The sequence below is a fragment of the Cherax quadricarinatus genome, chromosome 53 (assembly GCF_038502225.1).
Source record: "Cherax quadricarinatus isolate ZL_2023a chromosome 53, ASM3850222v1, whole genome shotgun sequence".
Lineage (NCBI taxonomy): Eukaryota > Metazoa > Arthropoda > Malacostraca > Decapoda > Parastacidae > Cherax > Cherax quadricarinatus.
In genome coordinates, this window is record NC_091344.1 from 13,418,308 (window position 1) to 13,443,476 (window position 25,169).

Genomic DNA, 25,169 nt, shown 5'->3' on the forward strand with positions numbered 1-25,169 from the left:
GAGTTTACCTGGAGAGAGTTTCGGGGGTCAATGCCCCCGCGGCCCGGTTACCAGGCCTCATCAGCGCCTGATCAACCAGGCTGTTGCTGCTGGCTGCACGCAAACCAACGTACGAGCCACAGCCCGGCTGATCAGGAACTGACTTTAGGTGCTTGTCCAGTGCCAGCTTGAAGACTGCCAGGGGTCTGTTGGTAATCCCCCTTATGTGTGCTGGGAGGCAGTTGAACAGTCTCGGGCCCCTGACACTTATTGTATGGTCTCTTAACGTGCTAGTGACACCCCTGCTTTTCATTGGGGGGATGGTGCATCGTCTGCCAAGTCTTTTGCTTTCGTAGTGAGTGATTTTCGTGTGCAAGTTCGGTACTAGTCCCTCTAGGATTTTCCAGGTGTATATAATCATGTATCTCTCCCTCCTGCGTTCCAGGGAATACAGGTTTAGAAACCTCAAGCGCTCCCAGTAATTGAGGTGTTTTATCTCCGTTATGCGCGCCGTGAAAGTTCTCTGTACATTTTCTAGGTCGGCAATTTCACCTGCCTTGAAAGGTGCTGTTAGAGTGCAGCAATATTCCAGCCTAGATAGAACAAGTGACCTGAAGAGTGTCATCATGGGCTTGGCCTCCCTAGTTTTGAAGGTTCTCATTATCCATCCTGTCATTTTTCTAGAGAGCTATCAATATGACAGTTTTCTGAACACAATACATGCTGCTCAAAGAGCGTTTATCCCTTATAAAGAAATTAGATCAAATAGAAATGACCCAAAATGGATGAATAATAGGCTGAAATATCTACTAGGGCATAAGAAAGGAATTTATAGGCGTATCAAAAGAGGCGAGGATCATCTTATGAATCAGTATATTGACATTAAGAGGGACATTAAAAAGGGGATAAGAAAAGCTAAAAGGGACTATGAAATTAAAGTTGCTAGGGATTCTAAAACTAACCCAAAAAGTTTTTTCCAGGTATATAGAACAAAAGTCAGAGATAAGATAGGTCCCCTTAAAAATAACTATGGGCATCTTACTGACAAAGAGAATGAAATGTGCTCGATTTTAAATAATTATTTTCTCTCGGTTTTTACACAGGAAGACACTAATATTCCGGTAATTAATTTTTATAGTGGGCCAGAAGAAGATAAATTATGTAACATCACAGTCACTAGTGAAATGGTTGTGAAGCAGATAGACCAACTGAAGCAAAATAAGTCACCGGGTCCTGATGAGGTTTTTTCAAGGGTTCTAAAGGAATGCAAAATGGAAGTCTGTGAACCATTAACTAATATTTTTAATTTATCTCTTCAAACAGGTGTAGTGTCTGATATGTGGAAGATGGCTAATGTAATTCCTATTTTTAAAACAGGGGACAAGTCGTTACCGTCAAATTACCGCCCAATAAGCCTGACCTCAATTTAGGCAAATTACTAGAGTCAATTATAGCTCAAATTATAAGAAGCCATCTCGATAAGCATAGCTTGATTAATGATACTCAGCATGGATTCACAAGAGGCCGGTCTTGTCTAACTAATTTATTAACTTTCTTCAGTAAAGCTTTTGAGGCTGTTGACCACGATAAAGAATTTGATATTATTTACTTAGATTTTAGTAAGGCATTTGATAGAGTTACGCACCAAAGACTGTTGAAGAAAGTAGCAGCTCATGGCATTGGGGGAAGAGTGCTCTCGTGGATCGAATCATGGCTCACAGACAGGAAGCAGAGAGTGTCCATAAATGGGGTTAAATCCGAGTTGGGATCAGTAACAAGTGGCGTTCCACAGGGATCAGTCTTGGGCCCGTTGTTGTTTATAATGTATATCAATGATCTTGATGAAGGAATTACTAGTGATATGAGCAAATTCGCCGATGACACGAAGATAGGTAGGATAATTGATTCAAACGTAGATGTTAGGGAACTTCAGGAGGATTTAGACAAACTCTACTCTTGGTCAGAAAAGTGGCAGATGCAGTTCAATGTAGATAAATGCAAGGTTCTGAAGCTCGGGAGTGTCCATAACCCTAGCACTTATAAGTTAAATAATGTAGAACTTAGCCATACAGATTGCGAAAAGGACTTGGGGGTTATGGTAAGCAGCAACCTTAAACCAAGACAGCAATACCTAAGCGTACGTAATAAGGCAAATAGATTACTGGGATTTATATCAAGAAGTGTAAGCAACAGAAGTCCAGAGGTCATACTGCAGCTTTATACATCATTAGTAAGGCCTCACCTAGATTATGCAGCTCAATTCTGGTCTCCATATTACAGAATGGACATAAATTCGTTAGAAAACATTCAGCGTAGGATGACTAAATTAATACATAGCATTAGAAATCTTCCTTATGAAGAAAGATTGAAGACTCTTAAGTTACATTCACTTGTTAGACGAAGACTGAGGGGAGACCTGATCGAAGTGTATAAGTGGAAGATAGGTATTAATAAAGGGGATATTAGATGAATGGTTCAGCGAACCGACATGTTGATAAATTAGACACATGTGCAACTCTTGGGTATCTTTATTGAGGAAACGTTTCGCCACACAGTGGCTTCATCAGTCCAAACGTATGAACATTAAAATGGTATAAAATACCGACAGATTGTTAGGTAAGACACATATGGTAACGAACGAACGAACGAAAGTTCAGGTAAGATCCCAAATGGGATGAGCGGGGAAGACGGGACAGACGAAGAATAGTGCTGGAGAGGAGTGTTCTTAGTCGTAGAAATAGAGCCAGGGCTTAACCCAGCAGCAAAGGCGATCGTGGGACAGATATTGAAAAGAGAAATTCCGGTTCTTCTGTTGGGACTCCGGTGGGGTGAGCTGGGAGTAAGGGACTTGCGACCTTTAGAGCTAGAGAGGAGTGCAGAACTGAGTCATGTCTTAACCCAAAAAAGCTAAGGCGAACGTGGGTCAGAGAATGGTACCTGTCTTAGAAGGTACCTGTCAGCAGATCCAAGGTTATTTGTAAGTAGGGTTAGGAGCAGGATCATGCAAGGAGTAGAAAAGGTTGTGTTGGTTTGTGGGTCTGCGAATGTCTTCGTCAAGGAGAGAGGTCCAGTAGTCATGTCGTGTCTCAAGTTTGTCTATCTGTCTGTCACTGAGCCTCTTCCAGTACAGATTCAGCGCAGGGACGTCTAACTGGGCATGGAGAGACTCGCTTGTGGCGAAGTCCTCCCATCTGACATCAAGCACCCAGCGCAGCGCCTTGTTCTGGACACGCTGCAGTTTAAGTAAGTTTGTTTTTGCTGCAAGAGAGAGGGCTAGAGGAGAGTAAGTTATCAGAGGACGTATTAGGGATTTGTAGAGGTGTAGTTTGGTGTGTTGAGAGGCATGTTTCAGCTTGTAGAGGCCCGCAAGGGCCTTACTAGCTATTGCATGCCTTGAGTGAATGTGTCCGTGTAAACGAAGAAGGTAGTCAAGATTAACGCCAAGGACAGTGACAGATTGTGTGATAGGGAAGTAAGTGCGGGTGTCAGCTGTTCTGAGTTCGACAGGTAATGGAGGATCACGTTTCCTGTAGTTAAAATACGTAATGCTGGATTTTGCTGCATTGGTTTTGATCCTCCATTTTTGTTCCCAGATGGCTATCCTGTCAACCTCATTTTGTGTTTTGTGTGTGAGTGTATCTATATTGGCATGAGTGATAAGTTGTGTAATGTCGTCTGCATAGGCTAGTGTGATGGAGTTGTGGTATATAGGTGTTGGAATGTCGTTAGTGTATAAAATGTAGAGGGTAGGGGAAAGGACAGATCCCTGGGGTACTCCAGCATTTAGTGTGAAGTAGTCAGAGTAACAGCCTTGGAATTTGATTCTCATGGTACGGCCGTCTAGGAAGTTGCAGAGGAGTTTACGAGTATTGAGAGGCAGGTTGAAGTTAGTGCAGAGTTTGTATTTGAGCCCCTCGTGCCACACAGTGTCAAAAGCTTTTTCAACGTCTTTTGCAACCAGGGCTGTCCTGTTTCTTTGTTTTGTGTTTATGTGGATGTAGTTGAGAATGATGTTAATGGCATCCTGTGTGGATCTGTGTGTTCTGAAGCCAAACTGGCCATCTGAAAGTAGAGAATTATGTTCCAGGTATCTGCGAAGGCGATGATTAATGAGTTTTTCAAAGAGTTTTCCTAAAGTTTCGAGGAGGCTGATAGGGCGATAGTTTCTAGGGTCAGAGTGGTCTTTATTGGGTTTAGGAAGGAGGATAGCAGTAGCAGCTTTGAAGAGGGAAGGGAAGTATCCAGAGGCAAGGGAGGCATTGAGGAGGTTTGTGTAGGCAGTAATGATAGAGTCAGGAAGGTGTTTCAGGATAATATGGTTTAGGCCAGAGGCACCAGGAGCCTTTGGAGGAAGGTGTCTGAGGAGAGTTTTAATGTCTGTGTTGGTGAAAGGAGTGTCGAGTTCTTGGGAGGAGGTAAGAGTGTCTAGATGTATGTGGCTGTCTGGTGTTGTTTCTTGTGTGTGTGCAGTGTTCCAGTGTTCTATGTTCTGAATGTGTTGAATAACGTTAGGGTGGGGTGGGTGAGCGTGGAAGATGTTCTCCCAGATGTGTTTGAAGATGTTGGTAGCAGCCTGTGGGTCTGAGATGTGTGTGTTGTTGTGGGTGATGTGTTTGAATTTGTTGGTGGGAGTAGTGCCTCTGATTTTTTTGATAAAGTTCCAGAAGGCTTTAGTGTTTTTAACACGCTGCCTGTCCGCTTGTTGTATTAGTCGTGACCAGTGATTGTTGTGGTCTTGGTCTAGGCTGTGTAAAATGTTGTTTCTAAGGTAAGTGAGATCTAATCGGACTTGATTAAATCTATGTGTGTTGTAGAGGAAGCGGTTGTGGTAGCAGATAATTAGTCTTCTTGTTCTGAGTGACGGTTTGAAGGAATAACGAGTGGTGTGAGTTTTCTTTGGTATTGCGATGTTGGCTGCTTGTGTAATGGTGTCCTGGATGAGATCAAGTTGAGTATCGATGTCAGAGATAGGTTTGTTGTTGTAGTCATAGGTGAGGTTAATATTGTCTATGTGTTGTTTGAAAGTATCCCAGTCAGCGTTCTTGTAGGAGAATGAAGGTGTGGTTGGAATGAGGATAGGGTTGGAGGAGATGTGTAAGATGACTGGGATGTGATCAGAGCCTGTAATAGGGCCAGGTGAGATGTAGTGTTGAAATAGAGAACTGGCTCGGTTTGCCAGAATGATGTCTGGATTGCCTTGGCCCGTGTGGTTGAAGAAGGTATTGAAGTCTGGGCCAAGATGAATTAGGTGTTTATGGTTTGTGAAGTTGAGTAATTGGTGACCAAGTTGGTTGTTACTGGTGTGATGAAAGGCAGTGTGTTTGGCATTCATGTCAGCTAGTAGGTAAGTTGGTGTGTTGGTGTAGTTGAAGACTAAGGAGAGGTCGTGTATGTTGAGAGTAGTGTTTGGGCGAGCATAGGTGGTGAAAAAGATAAAGGGGCCAAGGTGGGTGTGTATTCTGACCGCAAGACAGTGTTGGTGAATAAAAGGGATTGGGAGAAATTCATGTTTTATGTTGGAATTGACAAGGATGGCAACCCCATCGTGGGGATCATAGGGGGACTGTAGTGCAGTATAACCATAATGGCGGATACATTGAGGGGCTTTGAGGCAGGTACTGTTTAGCAAAACAATATCTGGCCTCTCTGCTTCAAGGAGCTCGGCCAGTAGGTGTCTAATTGTAAAGTAAGAACGTACGTTGAACTGAATCGCCTTAAACGTGATTTAATGGTTTCGTCTTAGCAAAGTTAATGTCGGGGGAGGAGTTTGGATTAAAGCCCGTGATAGTGGTGCCATCAGTGGATGTGTGTTTGTAGGTGCTACGGACCCGTTTCCTGGAGGGGGAGGAAGAGATGGATCTGTTTTTATGTTCTTTGGTCTGTCCGTTAGAAGTTGGGGTAGGTTTAGGTTTGAGTGGATTTTGTCTGGAGGAGGTGGAGTTGGACCTGGATGAGGTTTTGGTTGTGGTGGAGTGGGCGAAGGTGGATGCAGAGGAAGTGGAAGTTTTGGTAAGCTGTGAGGAAGTGGAAGCTTTGGAAGGGGATGAAGTGGGTAAGGAAGTGGGGGGAGGGGTGGTCGTAGCAGTAGCAGTAGGGGTGTTGGTGGGAGGTGTAGAAGTAGTGAAGAGAGGTAGTGGAGGAGGAGAGCTGGTGGGAGTAGGAAGTGGGGGGGTGGGAGAGAGGAAGGAGGGAGAGGTTGTAGGAGGCTTGGAAGAGAAGCAGGAAGGAGGGATAATTAAAGAGGGAAGATTGTTAGCAGACAAGATTAGGTTAAGGACATGTGAGTAGTCTGATTGGTAAGCTTGTGAGATTACCATCGCAGAGTGGGCAGCAGTGGCAAGTTGACAGTTAGTTTTGTAGTCTAGTGTGGGTGTAGAAGGAGAAGTGCTTGTAGTCTGTGTGTTGGTGTTTGATGTGTGTAGAGTAGAAGAGGTAGACCAAGTGCGTGGGGAGGCCCAGGCATTGGGGGTAGGGGAGGGAGGTGTGGAAGGGGAGGGAGGTAAGGAAGGGGAGGGAGGAGCAGGGAAGGGGTTGGGTAGGGAGGGAGGTTGGTTTGCTCTGAGGGAGGAGAGAATGTGCTTTCTAGAAGGGCAGGAATTTGCAACTGCAGTGTGTGACCCGCCGCAGTTAGAACATTTAAGGGGGAGGTTGCAAGTATTCCAGAAGTGGCCAGTTGCTGAACATCTGGAGCAGACTTGTGTAGATGTGCATGTGTTTTTGTCGTGGCCGAATTTGTAGCATTTAAGACATTGTGTGATTGGGTGGAAGTTCTGAGTGAAGAGAGCGTTTGGAGGAATGCGGATGGTCTTGGCAAAGATTCCTTGACTGAAGAGTGTAGAGGCGTCAGCAGGAGTAGAACAGCGTATTTTGAGAATGGTAGAGTTTTCTGGTCTGTAAATATCGTCAACAGAGACTTTGTTCTTAGTACTGATATCTTTTATTAAGTCTTCTTTGTCTGTGTCATAGGCTGTCAGGAGAGAGTAGTCTACGTGTTTAGCAATGACTGTGCTTTTGGCACGGTGCTCAGGAGTCCAAATAATGGTGAAGCCTGCGTTGAGAAGTTTTTGTCTGGTATCGCTTGAGGTGTACGCTTCGTAGGAATGTTTGTCAAGAAGGAGTTTGAAGCCTGAGTTGGTTTTGAAGACTTTAAGTTGAGGTGCACCAGTGATCTGATATAATAAATTTTCCGGACAGATAGTGGCATCAGGATTAGAAAATTTGAGGTTTAGCGAGAAGGAATTGGATTTAGTAGAAGCAGAGGCAGGTGTGGGAGGTTGGGGGAGAGTGGAAGGGGGGTGGGAGGTGGAAGGCAACGAAGGCATCGTCTAATTACGAAAAGATGTAATTGGAGGTGACAATCGGCCAAACAGTGAGAGTACTCAGCTAGGCAAGTACGTGTAAGTAGACACACGTACTTGCCTGGCGCAGGACACTGAGGAGGTGAACTGTAGCTTGATGGAGCACTGTATATCCTGAGTGGTGGCGAGACTGGCTGTATGGCGTGCAGTCAACAGGCGAAGAGAATTCAGGCAGCAAGAGGCTTCCTGCCCTTCGGTCGGCAACCACCGACGCACCAATCCTGATGGTGGAGAGGAAGACGAAGGTCCAGCAAGCACTACTCAAAGCACTACTCAACACGGGGTAATTTCGAGAGAGGCGAGATCGTCGATGTGTTAGGTAAGCACACGTCACCACTCGAGCTAAGTCGCTTGATCGCTTCTCACTGTCGAAGTGTTCTGATTGTTTCAGACAACGGAACAATGCTCTTCTCCAGACTGAGGGACTGACCACCTCAAAACTTTAAGGGTGATGGACTGATTACATCGTCTTCAAGTATCTTCTGCTTCTATCAACTTTTCTGTACTTGACTGAAGAAGCCTACTGTGTAGGCGAAACGTTTCATAATAAAGATACCTAACTGTTGCATATGTGTCTTACTGTCACTTCAACTTCATATTGTTTCAGACAACGGAACAATGCTCTTCTCCAGACTGAGGGACTGACCACCTCAAAACTTTAAGGGTGATGGACTGATTACATCGTCTTCAAGTATCTTCTGCTTCTATCAACTTTTCTGTACTCGACTGAAGAAGCCTACTGTGTAGGCGAAACGTTTCAAAATAAAGATACCTAACTGTTGCATATGTGTCTTACCTAACAATCTGTCGGTATTTTATACCATTTTAATGTTCATTCTGTCAGACACTGCAACACAAGGGTATCTTGGTACAGACCATCTACTTCGACAACCTCTACTAGTGAGAACGGCTGGGTTTGAGAAGGACCTGCCCTCCCAAATCAACCTACGTCTCACCTCCTGGGACTATATAAGGCCCGATTCTGTCACTTCAACTTCATATTGTTTCAGACAACGGAACAATGCTCTTCTCCAGACTGAGGGACTGACCACCTCAAAACTTTAAGGGTGATGGACTGATTACATCGTCTTCAAGTATCTTCTGCTTCTATCAACTTTTCTGTACTCGACTGAAGAAGCCTACTGTGTAGGCGAAACGTTTCAAAATAAAGATACCTAACTGTTGCATATGTGTCTTACCTAACAATCTGTCGGTATTTTATACCATTTTAATGTTCATTCTGTCAGACACTGCAACACAAGGGTATCTTGGTACAGACCATCTACTTCGACAACCTCTACTAGTGAGAACGGCTGGGTTTGAGAAGGACCTGCCCTCCCAAATCAACCTACGTCTCACCTCCTGGGACTATATAAGGTCCGATTCTGTCACTTCAACTTCATATTGTTTCAGACAACGGAACAATGCTCTTCTCCAGACTGAGGGACTGACCACCTCAAAACTTTAAGGGTGATGGACTGATTACATCGTCTTCAAGTATCTTCTGCTTCTATCAACTTTTCTGTACTCGACTGAAGAAGCCTACTGTGTAGGCGAAACGTTTCAAAATAAAGATACCTAACTGTTGCATATGTGTCTTACCTAACAATCTGTCGGTATTTTATACCATTTTAATGTTCATTCTGTCAGACACTGCAACACAAGGGTATCTTGGTACAGACCATCTACTTCGACAACCTCTACTAGTGAGAACGGCTGGGTTTGAGAAGGACCTGCCCTCCCAAATCAACCTACGTCTCACCTGGGACTATATAAGGCCCGATTCTGTCACTTCAACTTCATATTGTTTCAGACAACGGAACAATGCTCTTCTCCAGACTGAGGGACTGACCACCTCAAAACTTTAAGGGTGATGGACTGATTACATCGTCTTCAAGTATCTTCTGCTTCTATCAACTTTTCTGTACTCGACTGAAGAAGCCTACTGTGTAGGCGAAACGTTTCAAAATAAAGATACCTAACTGTTGCATATGTGTCTTACCTAACTAACAGTCCAAACGTAGTTGCACATGTGTCTAATTTATCAACATGTCGGTTCTCTGAACCATTCATCTACAAATCTGTCAGACACTGCAACTTCTTGGGATCTTAATACTTAGGAATTCTTCGCTTGCCTAATTCTTGGGCACGACCTACTTCCACATTGAACAAATGTGACACGACCTATGACTGCTGCACCTCTCCTGCCATATGGTTTATAAGCTGCTTCTCCGCTGATATGCCGTATTCTATTCAAGATTGATGGACTGAACACATCGACTCAAGGTTGAGGGACTGATTACCTCATTCTCCTCCTGTTCAAGTTTCTCCTACGTTTGGACTGATGAAGCCACTGTGTGGCGAAACGTTTCCTCAATAAAGATACCCAAGAGTTGCACATGTGTCTAATTTATCAAAGGGGATATTAACAAGGTCTTGAGGATATCTCTCCAAGAGAGAACCCGCAGTAATGGATTTAAATTAGACAAGTTTAGATTTAGAAAGGACATAGGAAAGTATTGGTTTGGAAATAGGGTAGTTGATGAGTGGAACAGTCTACCTAGTTGGGTTATTGAGGCTAGGACTTTGGGTAGTTTCAAATTTAGGTTGGATAAGTACATGAGTGGGAGGGGTTGGATTTGAGTGGGACTTGCACATCGGAGCTTGTTTCTTGGGTGGCATTGAAAATTGGGTTGGTCAAATGTTTGTTAGTGGGATGAATTGTAAAGAACCTGCCTAGTATGGGCCAACAGGCCTGCTGCAGTGTTCCTCCTTTCTTATGTTCTTATAGTGTATCACACACCAACTGCACCTTAGTAGGTTGTATTACAGTCGTTTGTATGTTACATGCACCAGCTGCACCTGAGTAGGCTGTATTACAGCCAGTTATGTGACATGTACCAGCTGTACTGCGGTAGGTTGTTTGTATTACAGCCAGTTGTATGTTACCAGCTTGACTGAAGTAGGCTGCTTGTATGCTCTCCTGTTACCTGGCCACCTGCCTGCCTGCAAGAATAGTCTCTCTCTCTCAGGATCAGCCCTCTACCACTTCTGGCACTAAATAACCCACACGCATTTAGCCTCGTCTGTACTTACCGCTTGTACATTGTTGTGTGTACAACATTGTTTTGGTATAAACCTTGGTAATAAATACCGACAAGTTGGTTTAGAAAGACACGTAAGCAAACACTATAACATATTTATTAGATTGTTAGGTAAGACACATATGCAACAGTTAGGTATCTTTATTTCGAAACGTTTCGCCTACACAGTAGGCTTCTTCAGTCGAGTACAGAAAAGTTGATAGAAGCAGAAGATACTTGAAGACGATGTAATCAGTCCATCACCCTTAAAGTTTTGAGGTGGTCAGTCCCTCAGTCTGGAGAAGAGCATTGTTCCGTTGTCTGAAACAATATTGTTTCAGACAACGGAACAATGCTCTTCTCCAGACTGAGGGACTGACCACCTCAAAACTTTAAGGGTGATGGACTGATTACATCGTCTTCAAGTATCTTCTGCTTCTATCAACTTTTCTGTACTCGACTGAAGAAGCCTACTGTGTAGGCGAAACGTTTCGAAATAAAGATACCTAACTGTTGCATATGTGTCTTACCTAACATTCTGTCGGTATTTTATACCATTTTAATGTTCATTCTGTCAGACACTGCAACACAAGGGTATCTTGGTACAGACCATCAACTTCGACCTCTACTAGTGAGAACGGCTGGGTTTGAGAGGGACCTGCCCTCCCAAAGCAACCTCCGTCTCACCTCCTGGCACTATATAAAGGCTCCATCCTGTCACTTCAACTTCATATTGTTTCAGACAACGGAACAATGCTCTTCTCCAGACTGAGGGACTGACCACCTCAAAACTTTAAGGGTGATGGACTGATTACATCGTCTTCAAGTATCTTCTGCTTCTATCAACTTTTCTGTACTCGACTGAAGAAGCCTACTGTGTAGGCGAAACGTTTCGAAATAAAGATACCTAACTGTTGCATATGTGTCTTACCTAACAATCTGTCGGTATTTTATACCATTTTAATGTTCATATTTATTAGAAAACGTTTCGGTTCCAGGACCGAAACGTTTTCTAATAAATATGTTATAGTGTTTGCTTACGTGTCTTTCTAAACCAACATTGTGGTATAAACCTTGGTAATAAATACCGACAAGTTGGTTTAGAAAGACACGTAAGCAAACACTATAACATATTTATTAGAAAACGTTTCGTTCCTGGGACCTTGATCACTTCTGATCACAATGTACATGGCTTGTACATTTTTGTGTAGTTGCCCAGCTCCAGGACTTGCCTAACCCACTTCCCTGTTACATGCTTTAGTGTGGCCTTAGTGCAAGTGTCTCCACTAGACCTACCCAACCTTCCCCTACACTCACCCACCACAGTACACTACGACCTCCCTCTACACTCACCACCACAGTACACTACAACCTCCCTCTACACTTACCACCACATTACATCCTCCCTTTACACCCACCCACTCACCACGCTACACTACAATCTCTACATCCGCTGACCACACTACAACCTCCCTCTCCACCCACTCAACACATTACAACCTTCTCTTACATTCACTACCACACTATAACCTCCTGATACACGCACCACCATACTACAACTTCCTCATACACTCAGCACCATACTACAACCTCCTCATACACCCAGCACCACACTACAACCTGGCCCATCCACCACCCTCTATAACCACCCACTATACTACAACCTCCTGACCCACTCACCACCCTCTACAGCCACCCACTACACTACAACTTCCACCTGACCCGCCCACCATCCTAAGCAGACAGCTACCAGCTTCACGTATTAAACACGGCGTGGGCGGGTAAGTCATTTAAAATGATTGCCAGTATTTAAACTGCTGTGTGGAGGCGTCTGGCGTGTCGTCCCTCTACTCTTAAGAGCTGACTTAGCAAACACTGAAACTCATTATGAACGGCTGTAGCTCTCTCCAGCTGGTCCATATATGGTGTTTAATGCATCGTCCCATATAAGAACATAAGAAAGGAGGAACACTGCAGCAGGCCTGTTGGCCCATACTAGGCAGGTCCTTTACAATTCATCCCACTAACAAACATTTGACCAACCCAATTTTCAATGCCACCCAAGAAACAAGCTCCGATGTGCAAGTCCCACTCAAATCCAACCCCTCCCACTCATGTACTTATCCAACCTAAATTTGAAACTACTCAAAGTCCTAGCCTCAATAACCCAACTAGGTAGACTGTTCCACTCATCAACTACCCTATTTCCAAACCAATACTTTCCTATGTCCTTTCTAAATCTAAACTTATCTAATTTAAATCCATTACTGCAGGTTCTCTCTTGGAGAGATATCCTCAAGACCTTGTTAATATCCCCTTTATTAATACCTATCTTCCACTTATACACTTCGATCAGGTCTCCCCTCATTCTTCGTCTAACAAGTGAATGTAACTTAAGAGTCTTCAATCTTTCTTCATAAGGAAGATTTCTAATGCTATGTATTAATTTAGTCATCCTACGCTGAATGTTTTCTAACGAATTTATGTCCATCCTGTAATATGGAGACCAGAATTGAGCTGCATAATCTAGGTGAGGCCTTACTAATGATGTATAAAGCTGCAGTATGACCTCTGGACTTCTGTTGCTTACACTTCTTGATATAAATCCCAGTAATCTATTTGCCTTATTACGTACGCTTAGGCATTGCTGTCTTGGTTTAAGGTTGCTGCTTACCATAACCCCCAAGTCCTTTTCGCAATCTGTATGGCTAAGTTCTACATTATTTAACTTATAAGTGCTAGGGTTATGGACACTCCCGAGCTTCAGAACCTTGCATTTATCTACATTGAACTGCATCTGCCACTTTTCTGACCAAGAGTAGAGTTTGTCTAAATCCTCCTGAAGTTCCCTAACATCTACGTTTGAATCAATTATCCTACCTATCTTCGTGTCATCGGCGAATTTGCTCATATCACTAGTAATTCCTTCATCAAGATCATTGATATATATTATAAACAACAACGGGCCCAAGACTGATCCCTGTGGAACGCCACTTGTTACTGATCCCCACTCGGATTTAACCCCATTTATGGACACTCTCTGCTTCCTGTCTGTGAGCCATGATTCGATCCACGAGAGCACCCTTCCCCCAATGCCATGAGCTGCTACTTTCTTCAACAGTCTTTGGTGCGGAACTCTATCAAATGCCTTACTAAAATCTAAGTAAATAATATCAAATTCTTTATCGTGGTCAACAGCCTCAAAAGCTTTACTGAAGAAAGTTAATAAATTAGTTAGACAAGACCGGCCTCTTGTGAATCCATGCTGAGTATCATTAATCAAGCTGTGCTTATCGAGATGGCTTCTTATAATTTGAGCTATAATTGACTCTAGTAATTTGCCTACAATTGAGGTCAGGCTTATTGGGCGGTAATTTGACGGTAACGACTTGTCCCCTGTTTTAAAAATAGGAATTACATTAGCCATCTTCCACATATCAGACACTACACCTGTTTGAAGAGATAAATTAAAAATATTAGTTAATGGTTCACAGACTTCCATTTTGCATTCCTTTAGAACCCTTGAAAAAACCTCATCAGGACCCGGTGACTTATTTTGCTTCAGTCGGTCTATCTGCTTCACAACCATTTCACTAGTGACTGTGATGTTACATAATTTATCTTCTTCTGGTCCACTATGAAAATTTATTACCGGAATATTATTAGTGTCTTCCTGTGTAAAAACCGAGAGAAAATAATTATTTAAAATCGAGCACATTTCATTCTCTTTATCAGTAAGATGCCCATAGTTATTTTTATCTCTGACTTTTGTTCTATATACCTGGAAAAAACTTTTTGGGTTAGTTTTAGAATCCCTAGCAACTTTAATTTCATAGTCCCTTTTAGCTTTTCTTATCCCCTTTTTAATGTCCCTCTTAATGTCAATATACTGATTCATAAGATGACCCTCGCCTCTTTTGATACACCTATAAATTCCTTTCTTATGCCCTAGTAGATATTTCAGCCTATTATTCATCCATTTTGGGTCATTTCTATTTGATCTAATTTCTTTATAAGGGATAAACGTTCTTTGAGCAGCATGTATTGTGTTCAGAAAACTGTCATATTGATAGCTCTCTTCGTTACCCCAGTCAACAGATGATAAGTGTTCTCTAAGCCCATCGTAATCTGCTAAGCGAAAATCTGGGATTGTTACTGAGTTATCCCTACTATCATACTTCCATTCAATTCTAAATGTAATTGTTTTGTGGTCGCTAGCACCCAGTTCCTCTGAAACTTCTAAATTATTAACAAGGGATTCATTGTTTGCCAGAACTAAGTCAAGCAGGTTATTACCCCTTGTAGGTTCCGTCACAAACTGCTTCAAAAAACAATCCTGAACTACTTCTAAGAAGTCGAATGCTTCTAAATTCCCAGTCAAGAAATTCCAATCAATATGACTAAAGTTAAAGTCTCGTAGAATTACTACATTATCGTGCCTTGTGGCCCTAACAATTTCCTCCCATAGTAGTCTCCCCTGGTCCCTATCTAAATTTGGGGGACGGTATATCACACCTAAAATTAATTTTTCATGCCCCTCTGAAAATTCTATCCAAACAGACTCTGTGTTACTTCAGACTTAATACCCGTTTTTATGCAACAGTTCAAACGATCTTGGACATACAATGCCACGCCACCCCCTTTCCCGACACTTCTATCTACTTGGAACAATTTAAAACCCTGAATGTGACATTCTGCAGGCATGTCCCGACTTTTTGAATTAAACCACGTCTCAGTTATGGCAAATACCTCAATGTTACCTGCACTAGCAACTAGTCTCAACTCGTCCATCTTATTCCTAGCACTACGACTATTTGTGTAATATATATTTAAAGACCCTCCTCTCTCTTTACCCTTCCTGCTCCTTTCTGTTATTCCACTAAACCTATTACTGTCCTTGTCAATTAGTGCCACTGGCTTTCCAATATCCATCTCATTTTGCCTATTACTAGTTCTCCTAGTACTCATATTACTACACTGCGACTTCACTGTTTTCCCGCCAAAACCCATACCACTAACTATTCCTAGTTTAAAGACCTAACAGTTTGTGAGACCTCTACCCACTCTACCGGAGGTATCCCAGCAAGTGAGCACGTCTCCTGTATATCCCAGTGCTTAACAAAATAGGGAATAGCATATGAAGGTACAAATAAAAATGGGAACTATGGCTATAGTTTACTTAATAACATAAAAGGGCTAGAATACAACATATCCTGATGGAAATTTACACAATATAACAATTGACCTATGAGACTTATTACCAGGGGGAAGGGTAGATGTTATCAGTAACAGGGACTAGTACTCACTCTTAATTCACCAGCCAGCTAACCCGAGATTCCCAATGCGTGGTCCACTACACACGCGGCTGTCCAGAGCTCTCGCTCGACGGACCTGTCACCAACAACCTCTTTGCCCTGCTGTTCCCTGGGCTTATATCGTAGTCAAAGTACCCCCTCCCCAATGGTGTATGTACCACGTGTTACGACCTGACGCCGAGGTCTGATGCTGTTAAGAACAAAAGACCTCAGACGTGGGCGTGACTACCCGACATTTGCTAAGGCAGGTGTGACCATATAATTAGGTCTCCCTAGAGACCTCACAAGCCCATCTGAACTGCATCACAAGCTCCCTCCACTTTGTTGGCCAGTGCTCCCACCCCAGACCTAGATAAGTGAACCCCATCCCTGGCATACATGTCATTTCTGCCATAGAAGAGGTCCCAGTTGTCAATGAATGTTACCGCATTTTCCTTACAGTATTTGTCCAGCCAGCAATTGGCACCAATTGCTCTGGACAACCATTCATTTCCAACTCCTCTCCTTGGCAAAATGCCACATATGACAGGTTTCCCACCCTTCCTCCTAATTATCTCTGTAGCTGACCTATACCTGCTAATCAGGTCCTCACTCCTACGTCTGCCAACATCGGTGCCTCCAGCACTGAGACAGATACTAGGATTGCTCCCATTACCTCTCATGATGTCATCCAGACGGCTAACAATATCCTTCATCCCAGCCCCAGGAAAACTCTCTCTCTCTGCCTCCTACTCCTATCCTTCAAGCAGAATGCCCTATCCATGTACCTAATCTGGCTATCCCCAACAACAACAATGTTTTTACCTTCCATGGCGTCGTCTTTCGTGATGCTCCCAGTAGTCCACTCACATTCGTCAGGTAGCATTACACCACTTGTGGAATTCGTCAAGACATTGTCGATGGTCTTCGTTTGGGTTTCTAGGGATGTCTCACTCACATCTGCCAATGCTTCCATGGTGCTCGTTTTGGCATTCCCAGTAGAACACTCACATTCGTCAGGTAGCACCGAGAATGGGTTGGAAGTTTCCACGGTAGTCTTCTGGTTTCTCGTTGTTTCTGCCTCTCCAACCGTTTTCTTGATCCTCAGCTTGGTTCCATGTTGCCCGGCCACTGACCAAGCTCCCCTCTTAACCTGGGGACTCACAACAGGAGGATTACTACGAATCCTCTTGTTCTCCTCCGTTAATCGCCGTATCTCCAGCTTAGCAATTCTGAGCTCTTCTCTCAGCTGCTGGTAAAGTTGCTCAAGAGAGGGCATCCTGGTTCAGATTTCAGAGAGAGCACACAAACAGGTCTTCACAGAGCTAAGTACACGTCACCACTGTTGAGGCGGGTATATGTATACTCAGATTTGTAATCGCCTATTTGTGATTGAAGAGGTTGAATATTGTTGCTGCCACTGCCTATTATGATTCTTCGATTATCATGACTAGTTTGTGGGTTAGTAAACCCTGGCATATCTGTTCTTAAAACTGTATGGAATTTGCGTCTACCACCTCTGGTTCATTTCAGTTCCCTATCTCCCAGCAACTAAAGAAAGTACTTTTGTGTTTTTAGCTTGTAGCTGTCTCCTTGTCCTTCATGCTTGCATATCACATAGTATGTTCCTATCCACATATTCAAATCATTCATGTCGTAGTCATGTCTACCTCGGTTTTTTTTCTTTTCCCATTTGTTTGTGTGGAGGTTTAACTTCAGTTCTGGAAATTCTGCTATGTTTTATTTATGACTAACTTGATCTTTGTCATGTCTACTTTTTGAATGAAGCATTCTACTTGCTCAGAATCCTCGTAGTACTATCATTGGATGGTTCCGGAGGGTCACCCGCGACCGTTCACGGACCAGACCTCTAAGTAGGATCACTTGTCCCACTGACTCATTCGCAGCCCGTGGGTCAGCCGGATCTCTTTGAGACGGTTTGATTATCAGTTCTTCCTTCGGCACGTGTTACCTGTGAGTGTCCTTCCCTCACAACGTTCGGTCTCTCTCCACAAGACGTAGTCCAGAAGTTTAGTCGGCAGGAAAGGTATTATCAGATCCCGGAAGTACTGAAAAGAACAGCTGGAATTACTTTAAAGTTTCGAGCAAACTTTTCAATCAGCTTACCTGAAGATTATTTCTAACGAGTTTACAGGTGTTTTACAAGTAAGAAAGACAAATGTACAGGTGTTTATTGAAAAATATGCGTTTATAATAATGCCGCGAAGTTCAAGTGTTTAGTCATTGAAAAAATGTGTTTTTGATCCGAAATATCACGTGTGCAGGTGTTGTGATAAAGAGTACCAGGTGTACACGAGTTGGTGATAGTGCCAAGTGAACAAGTATAAAGTGACTCAAATGTGTGTTAAAGATGAGAATAGCAGTAATATAGAAAAATGTCGAGTGGTTAAAATATACTTTGGTGGAGTGATATGACGACGCGACGGTCTGGAGTTTTGAGAGACTATGATCACGGGTTCTAACCCCGCCCGTGGTGTGGTTTAATTGAGTCAGCAGTAAATCTGTGAGAGGATGAGCTGCCACACGCCGCCACCTTATCTCAGGGAGTCACAGATCCTCTCACACGCCAGGATGATGCTCTCTCAGCTCTGCTCAGGTGAGTCTCCTCAATGTAATGTTTATCCTCAGCTGCCCACCTGTGAGGGGGCGGCACCTTCCATGTTTGTGATGGCGATTTAAGGAATTGGAGCTACACACAAAAATAACCCGCACGTCGAGGGAAGCTTACAACGGCGTTTCTGGCCGCCTCACTCTCTTGTGTTAGTGTTACTTTGTAAATGGTCCAAGTCGGACCGAAACGTCGTCGTAAACTTTTCTCTCCTATGTGCGGGTTATTTGTGTATTGTTCCAGTCACGTTATTGTGCCTTTCTTTCTTGTTGGACCTGCCCTCGTTCTTTTATAAAACTTGATTATCTCCCATTCACCAGGCGCAGTAAGACTCGTACAGGTCTAGCGCTTTCTTCTTAATATAGTAATTATTATGAGGAATTAGACACACATGCAGCATCTGGGTTGCACATGTATGCAATTCTTCATCTTGTCGGTATTGTATACCATTCATTTACAGTAACTATTATGTATATTATTATATTTAAAAAGCTTTGATACATCTGCAGTGTGACGGTACCTTAATTTTCTGTCTTCAGAGTTATATTACGAAAATAAAGTCCAGCTGTATTGTCCTACCATATTCCATTACTTGGGATGAGCTACATACATGAAGTAATGAAATCTCAAACTGAGCTGGCAGATTTCACTGGAGCTTTGACGATATCGCCAGACTTACCACTATGACTCAGTTCCTGTGAGAGCTTAAAAAGTTTCGTTCCAAAAGATCTGCAGTTACTTTTGAGGATGGAGGTGTTGGTGGTAGTCTAGGTAATTACATTCACGCAATTACAGGAGCAATATTTTCTAGTGGCCTGTTTGGACCACTTTATGTTTCTTACTTTAAATTGTTGCAACTTATTCTTCCCATTAATGGTAGTAAGATTTTTATATATTTTCTCGTATTCTTTATAATTTCTTGTGTGTTTAATGTCTCATCACTTTCCTCGTGTGTAACAGCGAGGGCGTTTCCAGAGTCATTAGTTTTTATTCGTCATTTATATTTCACAACTCGGAAATCTATTTTGTAGCAGGTACGTGTTGTATGAGATGGAGTCCAAGCACAGGAGCAGGGGCGGCTTCAGAAGGTTCAGGGGTGGCAGTCTGGTTGTAAGAGGAAGGCTATAGGGCTTGCGACAGCCGAATTGCAGTTGGTGCTGCTGATACAACGAATTCACTATTATGCTGGTTGTAAAATCTTCCTTTTGTAAACTTCGTGGCACAGCGTTAGGCCTGCTGCATGCTTATTCATATTATATATGTCGTGCCGAATAGGTAAAACTTGCTATTTTACCTTAAATAGCAACGCTCTTGCCGAATAAAGCAAGCGAAAATTTGTGTATGCAGTAATTTCGCAAAAATCATTCTCAACATAACGAAAAAAATATATTTCATTGTGTTTGTTTATTATTAAAATATTAAACTATAATTAGTTGGATTAGTCTAAATTAAATTGCGCTTGTTATAATAAGGTTAGGTAAGTTTTCTAAGGTTCTTTTGGTACAAAATTATTAACTTTTACATTAATTAACATAAATGAAAAAAATGTATCTTTAAACGTATAAGAGAAAATATTAGAAAGGACTTAATTTTAAATGAGTTCTTGCTAATTTTACAGCTTTACCTATTACGACATATATATATGGGTCAGGGATCATTTATTTTAAAAACACAAACATGAATACATTAGTACAATATATCAAAAATTATGAATCTCCTCCAGCTCCTCTGAAGCTGCTCCTTAATTGATTATGCTGCTCCCATGTTGATATTAGCTAGAGAAAGTTCTCTCCGACCCTTGGAGTTAATGCAAAATGAAGCTCTCAGGATTATTCTTGGCTGTCCCAGATCTACAAAAGTTCTTAACATGAGGAAGGAGCTTGGTATTTCTAGTATCAGTGATAGGATTGTTGAAATTAACACTGTACTCGGTATTAGAATGTTGAGAAACGAACCAGACACTGTCACAGTGAATCTTACCAAGTGTCTAGAGGTAAATACACACAGATCTAAATGGATTGTGAAAACGTGCAATTGCATTAAGTTTTATAACCTACATGAACTGTATCACTGTAGGCAACAAGAGCATTTCACCCCTCCATGGAAGATGTGTTCATTTAATATCACATACCTACAAGTCCCTCCCAAGAAGCTCATTGCTAGTAATTCCTTCCTTAAATCTCTTGTTAGAGCAACTGCTCAAGAAGAAATTTCTCACCTAGCCGGTAGTAATAAGTTATCACAAGTTATATACACTGATGGATCTAAACAGGAGTCTTCTGGCAGGGCTGCATCTGCTCTTGTTGCCACCTCCCTAGTTAAGAACGATAATAAATTTGTTGAGTTAGGCATAAGAATTAACTGGGCGTCTACACTGCAAACTGAATTGTTTGCAATCCTAATGGCGCTAAAGCTAACCTATGACACTGAGCTTGACTCTATCATCATTACTGATTCTATGTCATCATTGAAGGCTCTTGACTCATATAATGACTCCAGCAACATGCTCATTGGGGAAGCCAGGTATAGATACTCAGAAATTAGGGACAAAGGAATTAATGTACAATTGCTATGGATCCCATCACACATTGGATTACTCCTTCATGATAAAGTTGATATGTTAGCCAAGAAGAGTACCCAGAAGGAGAATGTAGAATATAACTTTGGTATAACTGTGTCTAGCATTAGGAATAATATTAGGAGAGAAGTAAATAATGAAAATGATTGTTATAGGAATGCAGTTAGAAGCCTGAGTAGATCTATAACCCACTATGATAACATGAACGTAGATAAGTATGTTTATGGAGCAACTTGCAATGTGAACAGACTGACTGATGTTGTAGTGGCCAGGCTTAGGCTTGGTTACAAGTACTTCTGGCAGTTTGGGAGACACACAGATGATGATCAAACTAAATGTAAATTATGTGATCAGGAATATGGTCACTCTCTTGAACACTATGTGCTTAATTGTCCACTTATTGAGGAATACAGAGACAGACAGTATAATAACCTATGTGACATGTCAAGATATCTTATTAATGAAAATAAGATACCAGATATACTAAGCAAATTTCCTAAATTTGCTTGTAACAGATAAGTGAACTATAGATATGTAGATATAAATCCATATGTATTCCTGTTAACCCTTTGGGGCCTAGTTCCTAGGCCTTTTGTGTATCCATATGCTCTCGCGCTACCGTCCACAGGATGGATATGGGGTGCACAATAAACTAGCCACTCACTTCGGTGGCAAAATCTAATCTCTGAAGCTGGACGCGAGCCAAGTACGCAGCTAGCATTTTCCTTCTGGATAACCACGCAGAGACCCTGGAACATGAAAGTGGCCACCCTTGGGTCCCTGGTGGTGTCAGTGAGTCTGGAACCCAGTTCTTTGAGGAAACGTATTGTGTTCTTTCTCCATGATCCCAGAGTCTCTGATCCCACTGGGACAAGTTGATACTGATGGCTTATGTCACTTCTTGCCGATCTTGTACTCCCTATGATCAGCAGCACCTCTCTGTTGCCCAACATTGTAACAGTTTTAGGTGTTAGCCAGCGTCGACACTCAAGTATAGCCCCAAGATAAAAGCTTCTTTCCATTCTTCCAAGGATAGATGGTGATCCTGTTGGGGCAGTTTGTGGGATTGTGAGTACTGTTGGCTGCTAGGGATAGGAGCTCTCTCTCAGCTGGGCATCCAGCTGTAGTAAGGCTCCTCTTTATGTCGTTGACTTCATCGTGTTTTGCCTCCCAGCCCTGGTTTGTGGCAGTTGAGACCATGTAGACCATATTGGTCAGCTTGTGCATCGCCGCAAATATGTCATGTGGGGGTTCGGTAACGTGGATTGGGTAATAACACTCACGTTGGATGTTCTAGTACGTATATTGGAGGGTAAATATGGGGAGGACCACGCCTGGCCTACCTCTCTGCTAACTCTCTCTAAGACTGACTCACGAATTGGATCCTAGGGGTGAGCGGCATTCAGAAACATGCTATGGTCAGCAGCAACATGAATAACAGTGATTCACGCAGACGGTTGGTAGTGAGTTATACTACTGGCAACCGGTTACTGGTAACTGGTACTACTGAGAAATACACGTATAGTTCTGTGTGAATTGGGGCAGCAAGGCGGAGAGCCACTGCAATGTGGAGGGTCTGCGAGTCGAGGCATGTTCCCATTGCCAAACTGGGAACTGTTTGGAGGAAGTCCCCAGAGTGATGTGCACTCAGAGCTTGGAGACTGGCAGTCTCCCTGTTGGATGTTGCAGCCCTGAGCATGTGGGCAATCACCTTTTCAGCGATGGGGCCATCCCAACTCTACTGTTTGTAGGCCAGTGCTGCATTAGGTTTTGGTGCTGGAGCAACGAGAATTTCCCATTCGGTAATGACACTGGTGTAGCTAGGATCCTGTATTCCTGCCGAGTCACCAGGGTTGTCTGCAAGAATTTGTTTTATTAACTCGTCTGATGCTATGTAGGAGGATAAGAAAGCTGGTAGGGCAAAACGGGAGGATTTGCGTACTGCCAGCCCCCCAAGCCTGACTGGAATTGAGGCTTGCAGCCACTGTCCATCTTCAAGGAAAATATTCAATACACTCTGTTGCATGATTTTTATGAGGGAGTCATATTCCTTGAGTTTCGGACTGCTGAAGGCTGAGGAGCATCTCGAGAAGTATGTAATACACACACACACACACACACACACACACACACACACACACACACACACACACACACACACACACACACACACACACACACACACACACATTGCAGGGGTGTCGTGTGAAGGCGAGGCAGCCGTTGGCACTACAAAGTGCCAAAGTGCCACTGCAACAGCGACCGCTGGTTTACCTGTACTGGACTTTGTGGTCTGACTGTGTTGAAGTCTTGTTCCTACTGTCTATAATTAAAGCTTTTTGTCCTCATCCCGTGTACCGGTTTGGTTGGCAAACATCTGAAATTTCTGAAGCTTATTTGGTACATATCTAGGTGAGGGGCAGCACACTGGTGATGCACATTCGAGGATTAGGCATATGTACTACCTTTAGCATTCTGTATAATTGTTTATTCAAGTTCCTGAAGTCAAGTATTTTGTTTGCAACTATTCTGATGATGTTCTGAGTGTGGTGTTTATATTTCTGGGTGAATGCTCATTAAAGTTGGTGAAGGCAAATATAATGTTTATCATTGTGTATATTGCTTCTGAGCTCTTGTTATACATTCCTCAGAAGACACATCTGGTGTGATGTCAACTTATCAATGATTTTCTTTGATGTTAAACAATTATTTTGTTTTTAATCCACTTTTTTTTTTTTTAATTTTGAGATGTGTGTTTTTCTTGTGTGAATTTGAAGACTTAATTTGTGTGTATAGCCGTTGAATATAGATACCATGTGATCGACAAGAGCGTTGACATCATGGGTTAAAGAGCAGTGTAAATATTACAAGGTCCTTTCCTCACAGTTGATGCGCTGTCTCAAGTCTCGTTGTCTTATGTCCAGTGTCTTTCTGATGCTGGGTCACCTTAACGTAGTGAAGGGGTTTGTGCCCTCTTTTCCTCTCCCTTGGTCACTTTACAGTGATAAGAGATGTGTGTGTCTCACCTATATGTGGTTGCAGGGTTCGAGGCACAGCTCCTGCCCCCCCCCCTGCACGGGTGCGTGCATGCGTGCGCGTACATAGTACAGCAATGTAAGGTTAGTGTGAAGACGTTGGTATGCCATGGTGATGCCGATGTGGAAAGGAAGCAGTGCCACAGTGGCTCTTTTGTTGTTGGTCGGGTATGTCTGGCGCCTCCCCTCTGTCCTTCCTATCCTAACCCCCCCGCCTCCACCTACCCACTCAGCTTTCATTCCTTCACCCACAAGCACATACACACCAGTAATGTCGGTCGATGAAGCTTAATTTTAACATAAGAACATAAGAAAAGAGGAACACTGCAGCAGGCCTGTTGGCCCATACTAGGCAGGTCCTTTACAATTCATCCCACTAACAAACATTTGACCAACCCAATTTTCAATGCCACCCAAGAAACAAGCTCCCATGTACAAGTCCCACTCAAATCCAACCCCTCCCACTCATGTACTTATCCAATCTAAATTTTAAACTACCCAAAGTCCTAGCCTCAATAACCCAACTAGGTAGACTGTTCCACTCATCAACTACCCTATTTCCAAACCAATACTTTCCTATGTCCTTTCTAAATCTAAACTTATCTAATTTAAATCCATTACTGTGGGTTCTCTCTTGGAGAGATATCCTCAAGACCTTGTTAATATCCCCTTTATTAATACCTGTCTTCCACTTATACACTTCTATCAGGTCTCCCCTCATTCTTCGTCTAACAAGTGAATGTAACTCAAGAGTCTTCAATCTTTCTTCATAAGGAAGATTTCTAATGCTATGTATTAATTTAGTCATCCTACGCTGAATGTTTTCTAACGAATCTATGTCCATTCTGTAATATGGAGACCAGAATTGAGCTGCATAATCTAGGTGAGGCCTGACTAATGATGTATAAAGCTGCAGTATGACCTCTGGACTTCTGTTGCTTACACTTCTTGATATAAATCCCAGTAATCTATTTGCCTTATTACGTACGCTTAGGCATTGCTGTCTTGGTTTAAGGTTGCTGCTTACCATAACCCCCAAGTCCTTTTCGCAATCTGTATGGCTAAGTTCTACATTATTTAACTTATAAGTGCTAGGGTTATGGACACTCCCGAGCTTCAGAACCTTGCATTTATCTACATTGAACTGCATCTGCCACTTTTCTGACCAAGAGTAGAGTTTGTCTAAATCCTCCTGAAGTTCCCTAACATCTAC

General features: G+C 42.7%; 1 protein-coding gene across 3 annotated transcripts in view; it reads left to right on the forward strand.

Moving 5' to 3' along the window:
- Positions 1 to 25,169, forward strand: part of aPKC (protein kinase C iota type) — a 525,119-nt gene that overhangs the window by 53,153 nt on the left and 446,797 nt on the right. Inside the window, exon 2 of one of the 3 annotated variants that reach the window (XM_070096341.1) lies at positions 18,000 to 18,331. The exons of the other annotated variants lie outside the window; for them this stretch is intronic. Within the exon in view, the coding sequence (XP_069952442.1) occupies positions 18,247 to 18,331 (85 nt within the window). The 5' untranslated portion in view covers positions 18,000 to 18,246. The remainder of the gene's footprint in view (positions 1 to 17,999; positions 18,332 to 25,169) is intronic. 3 annotated transcript variants of the gene reach the window in all.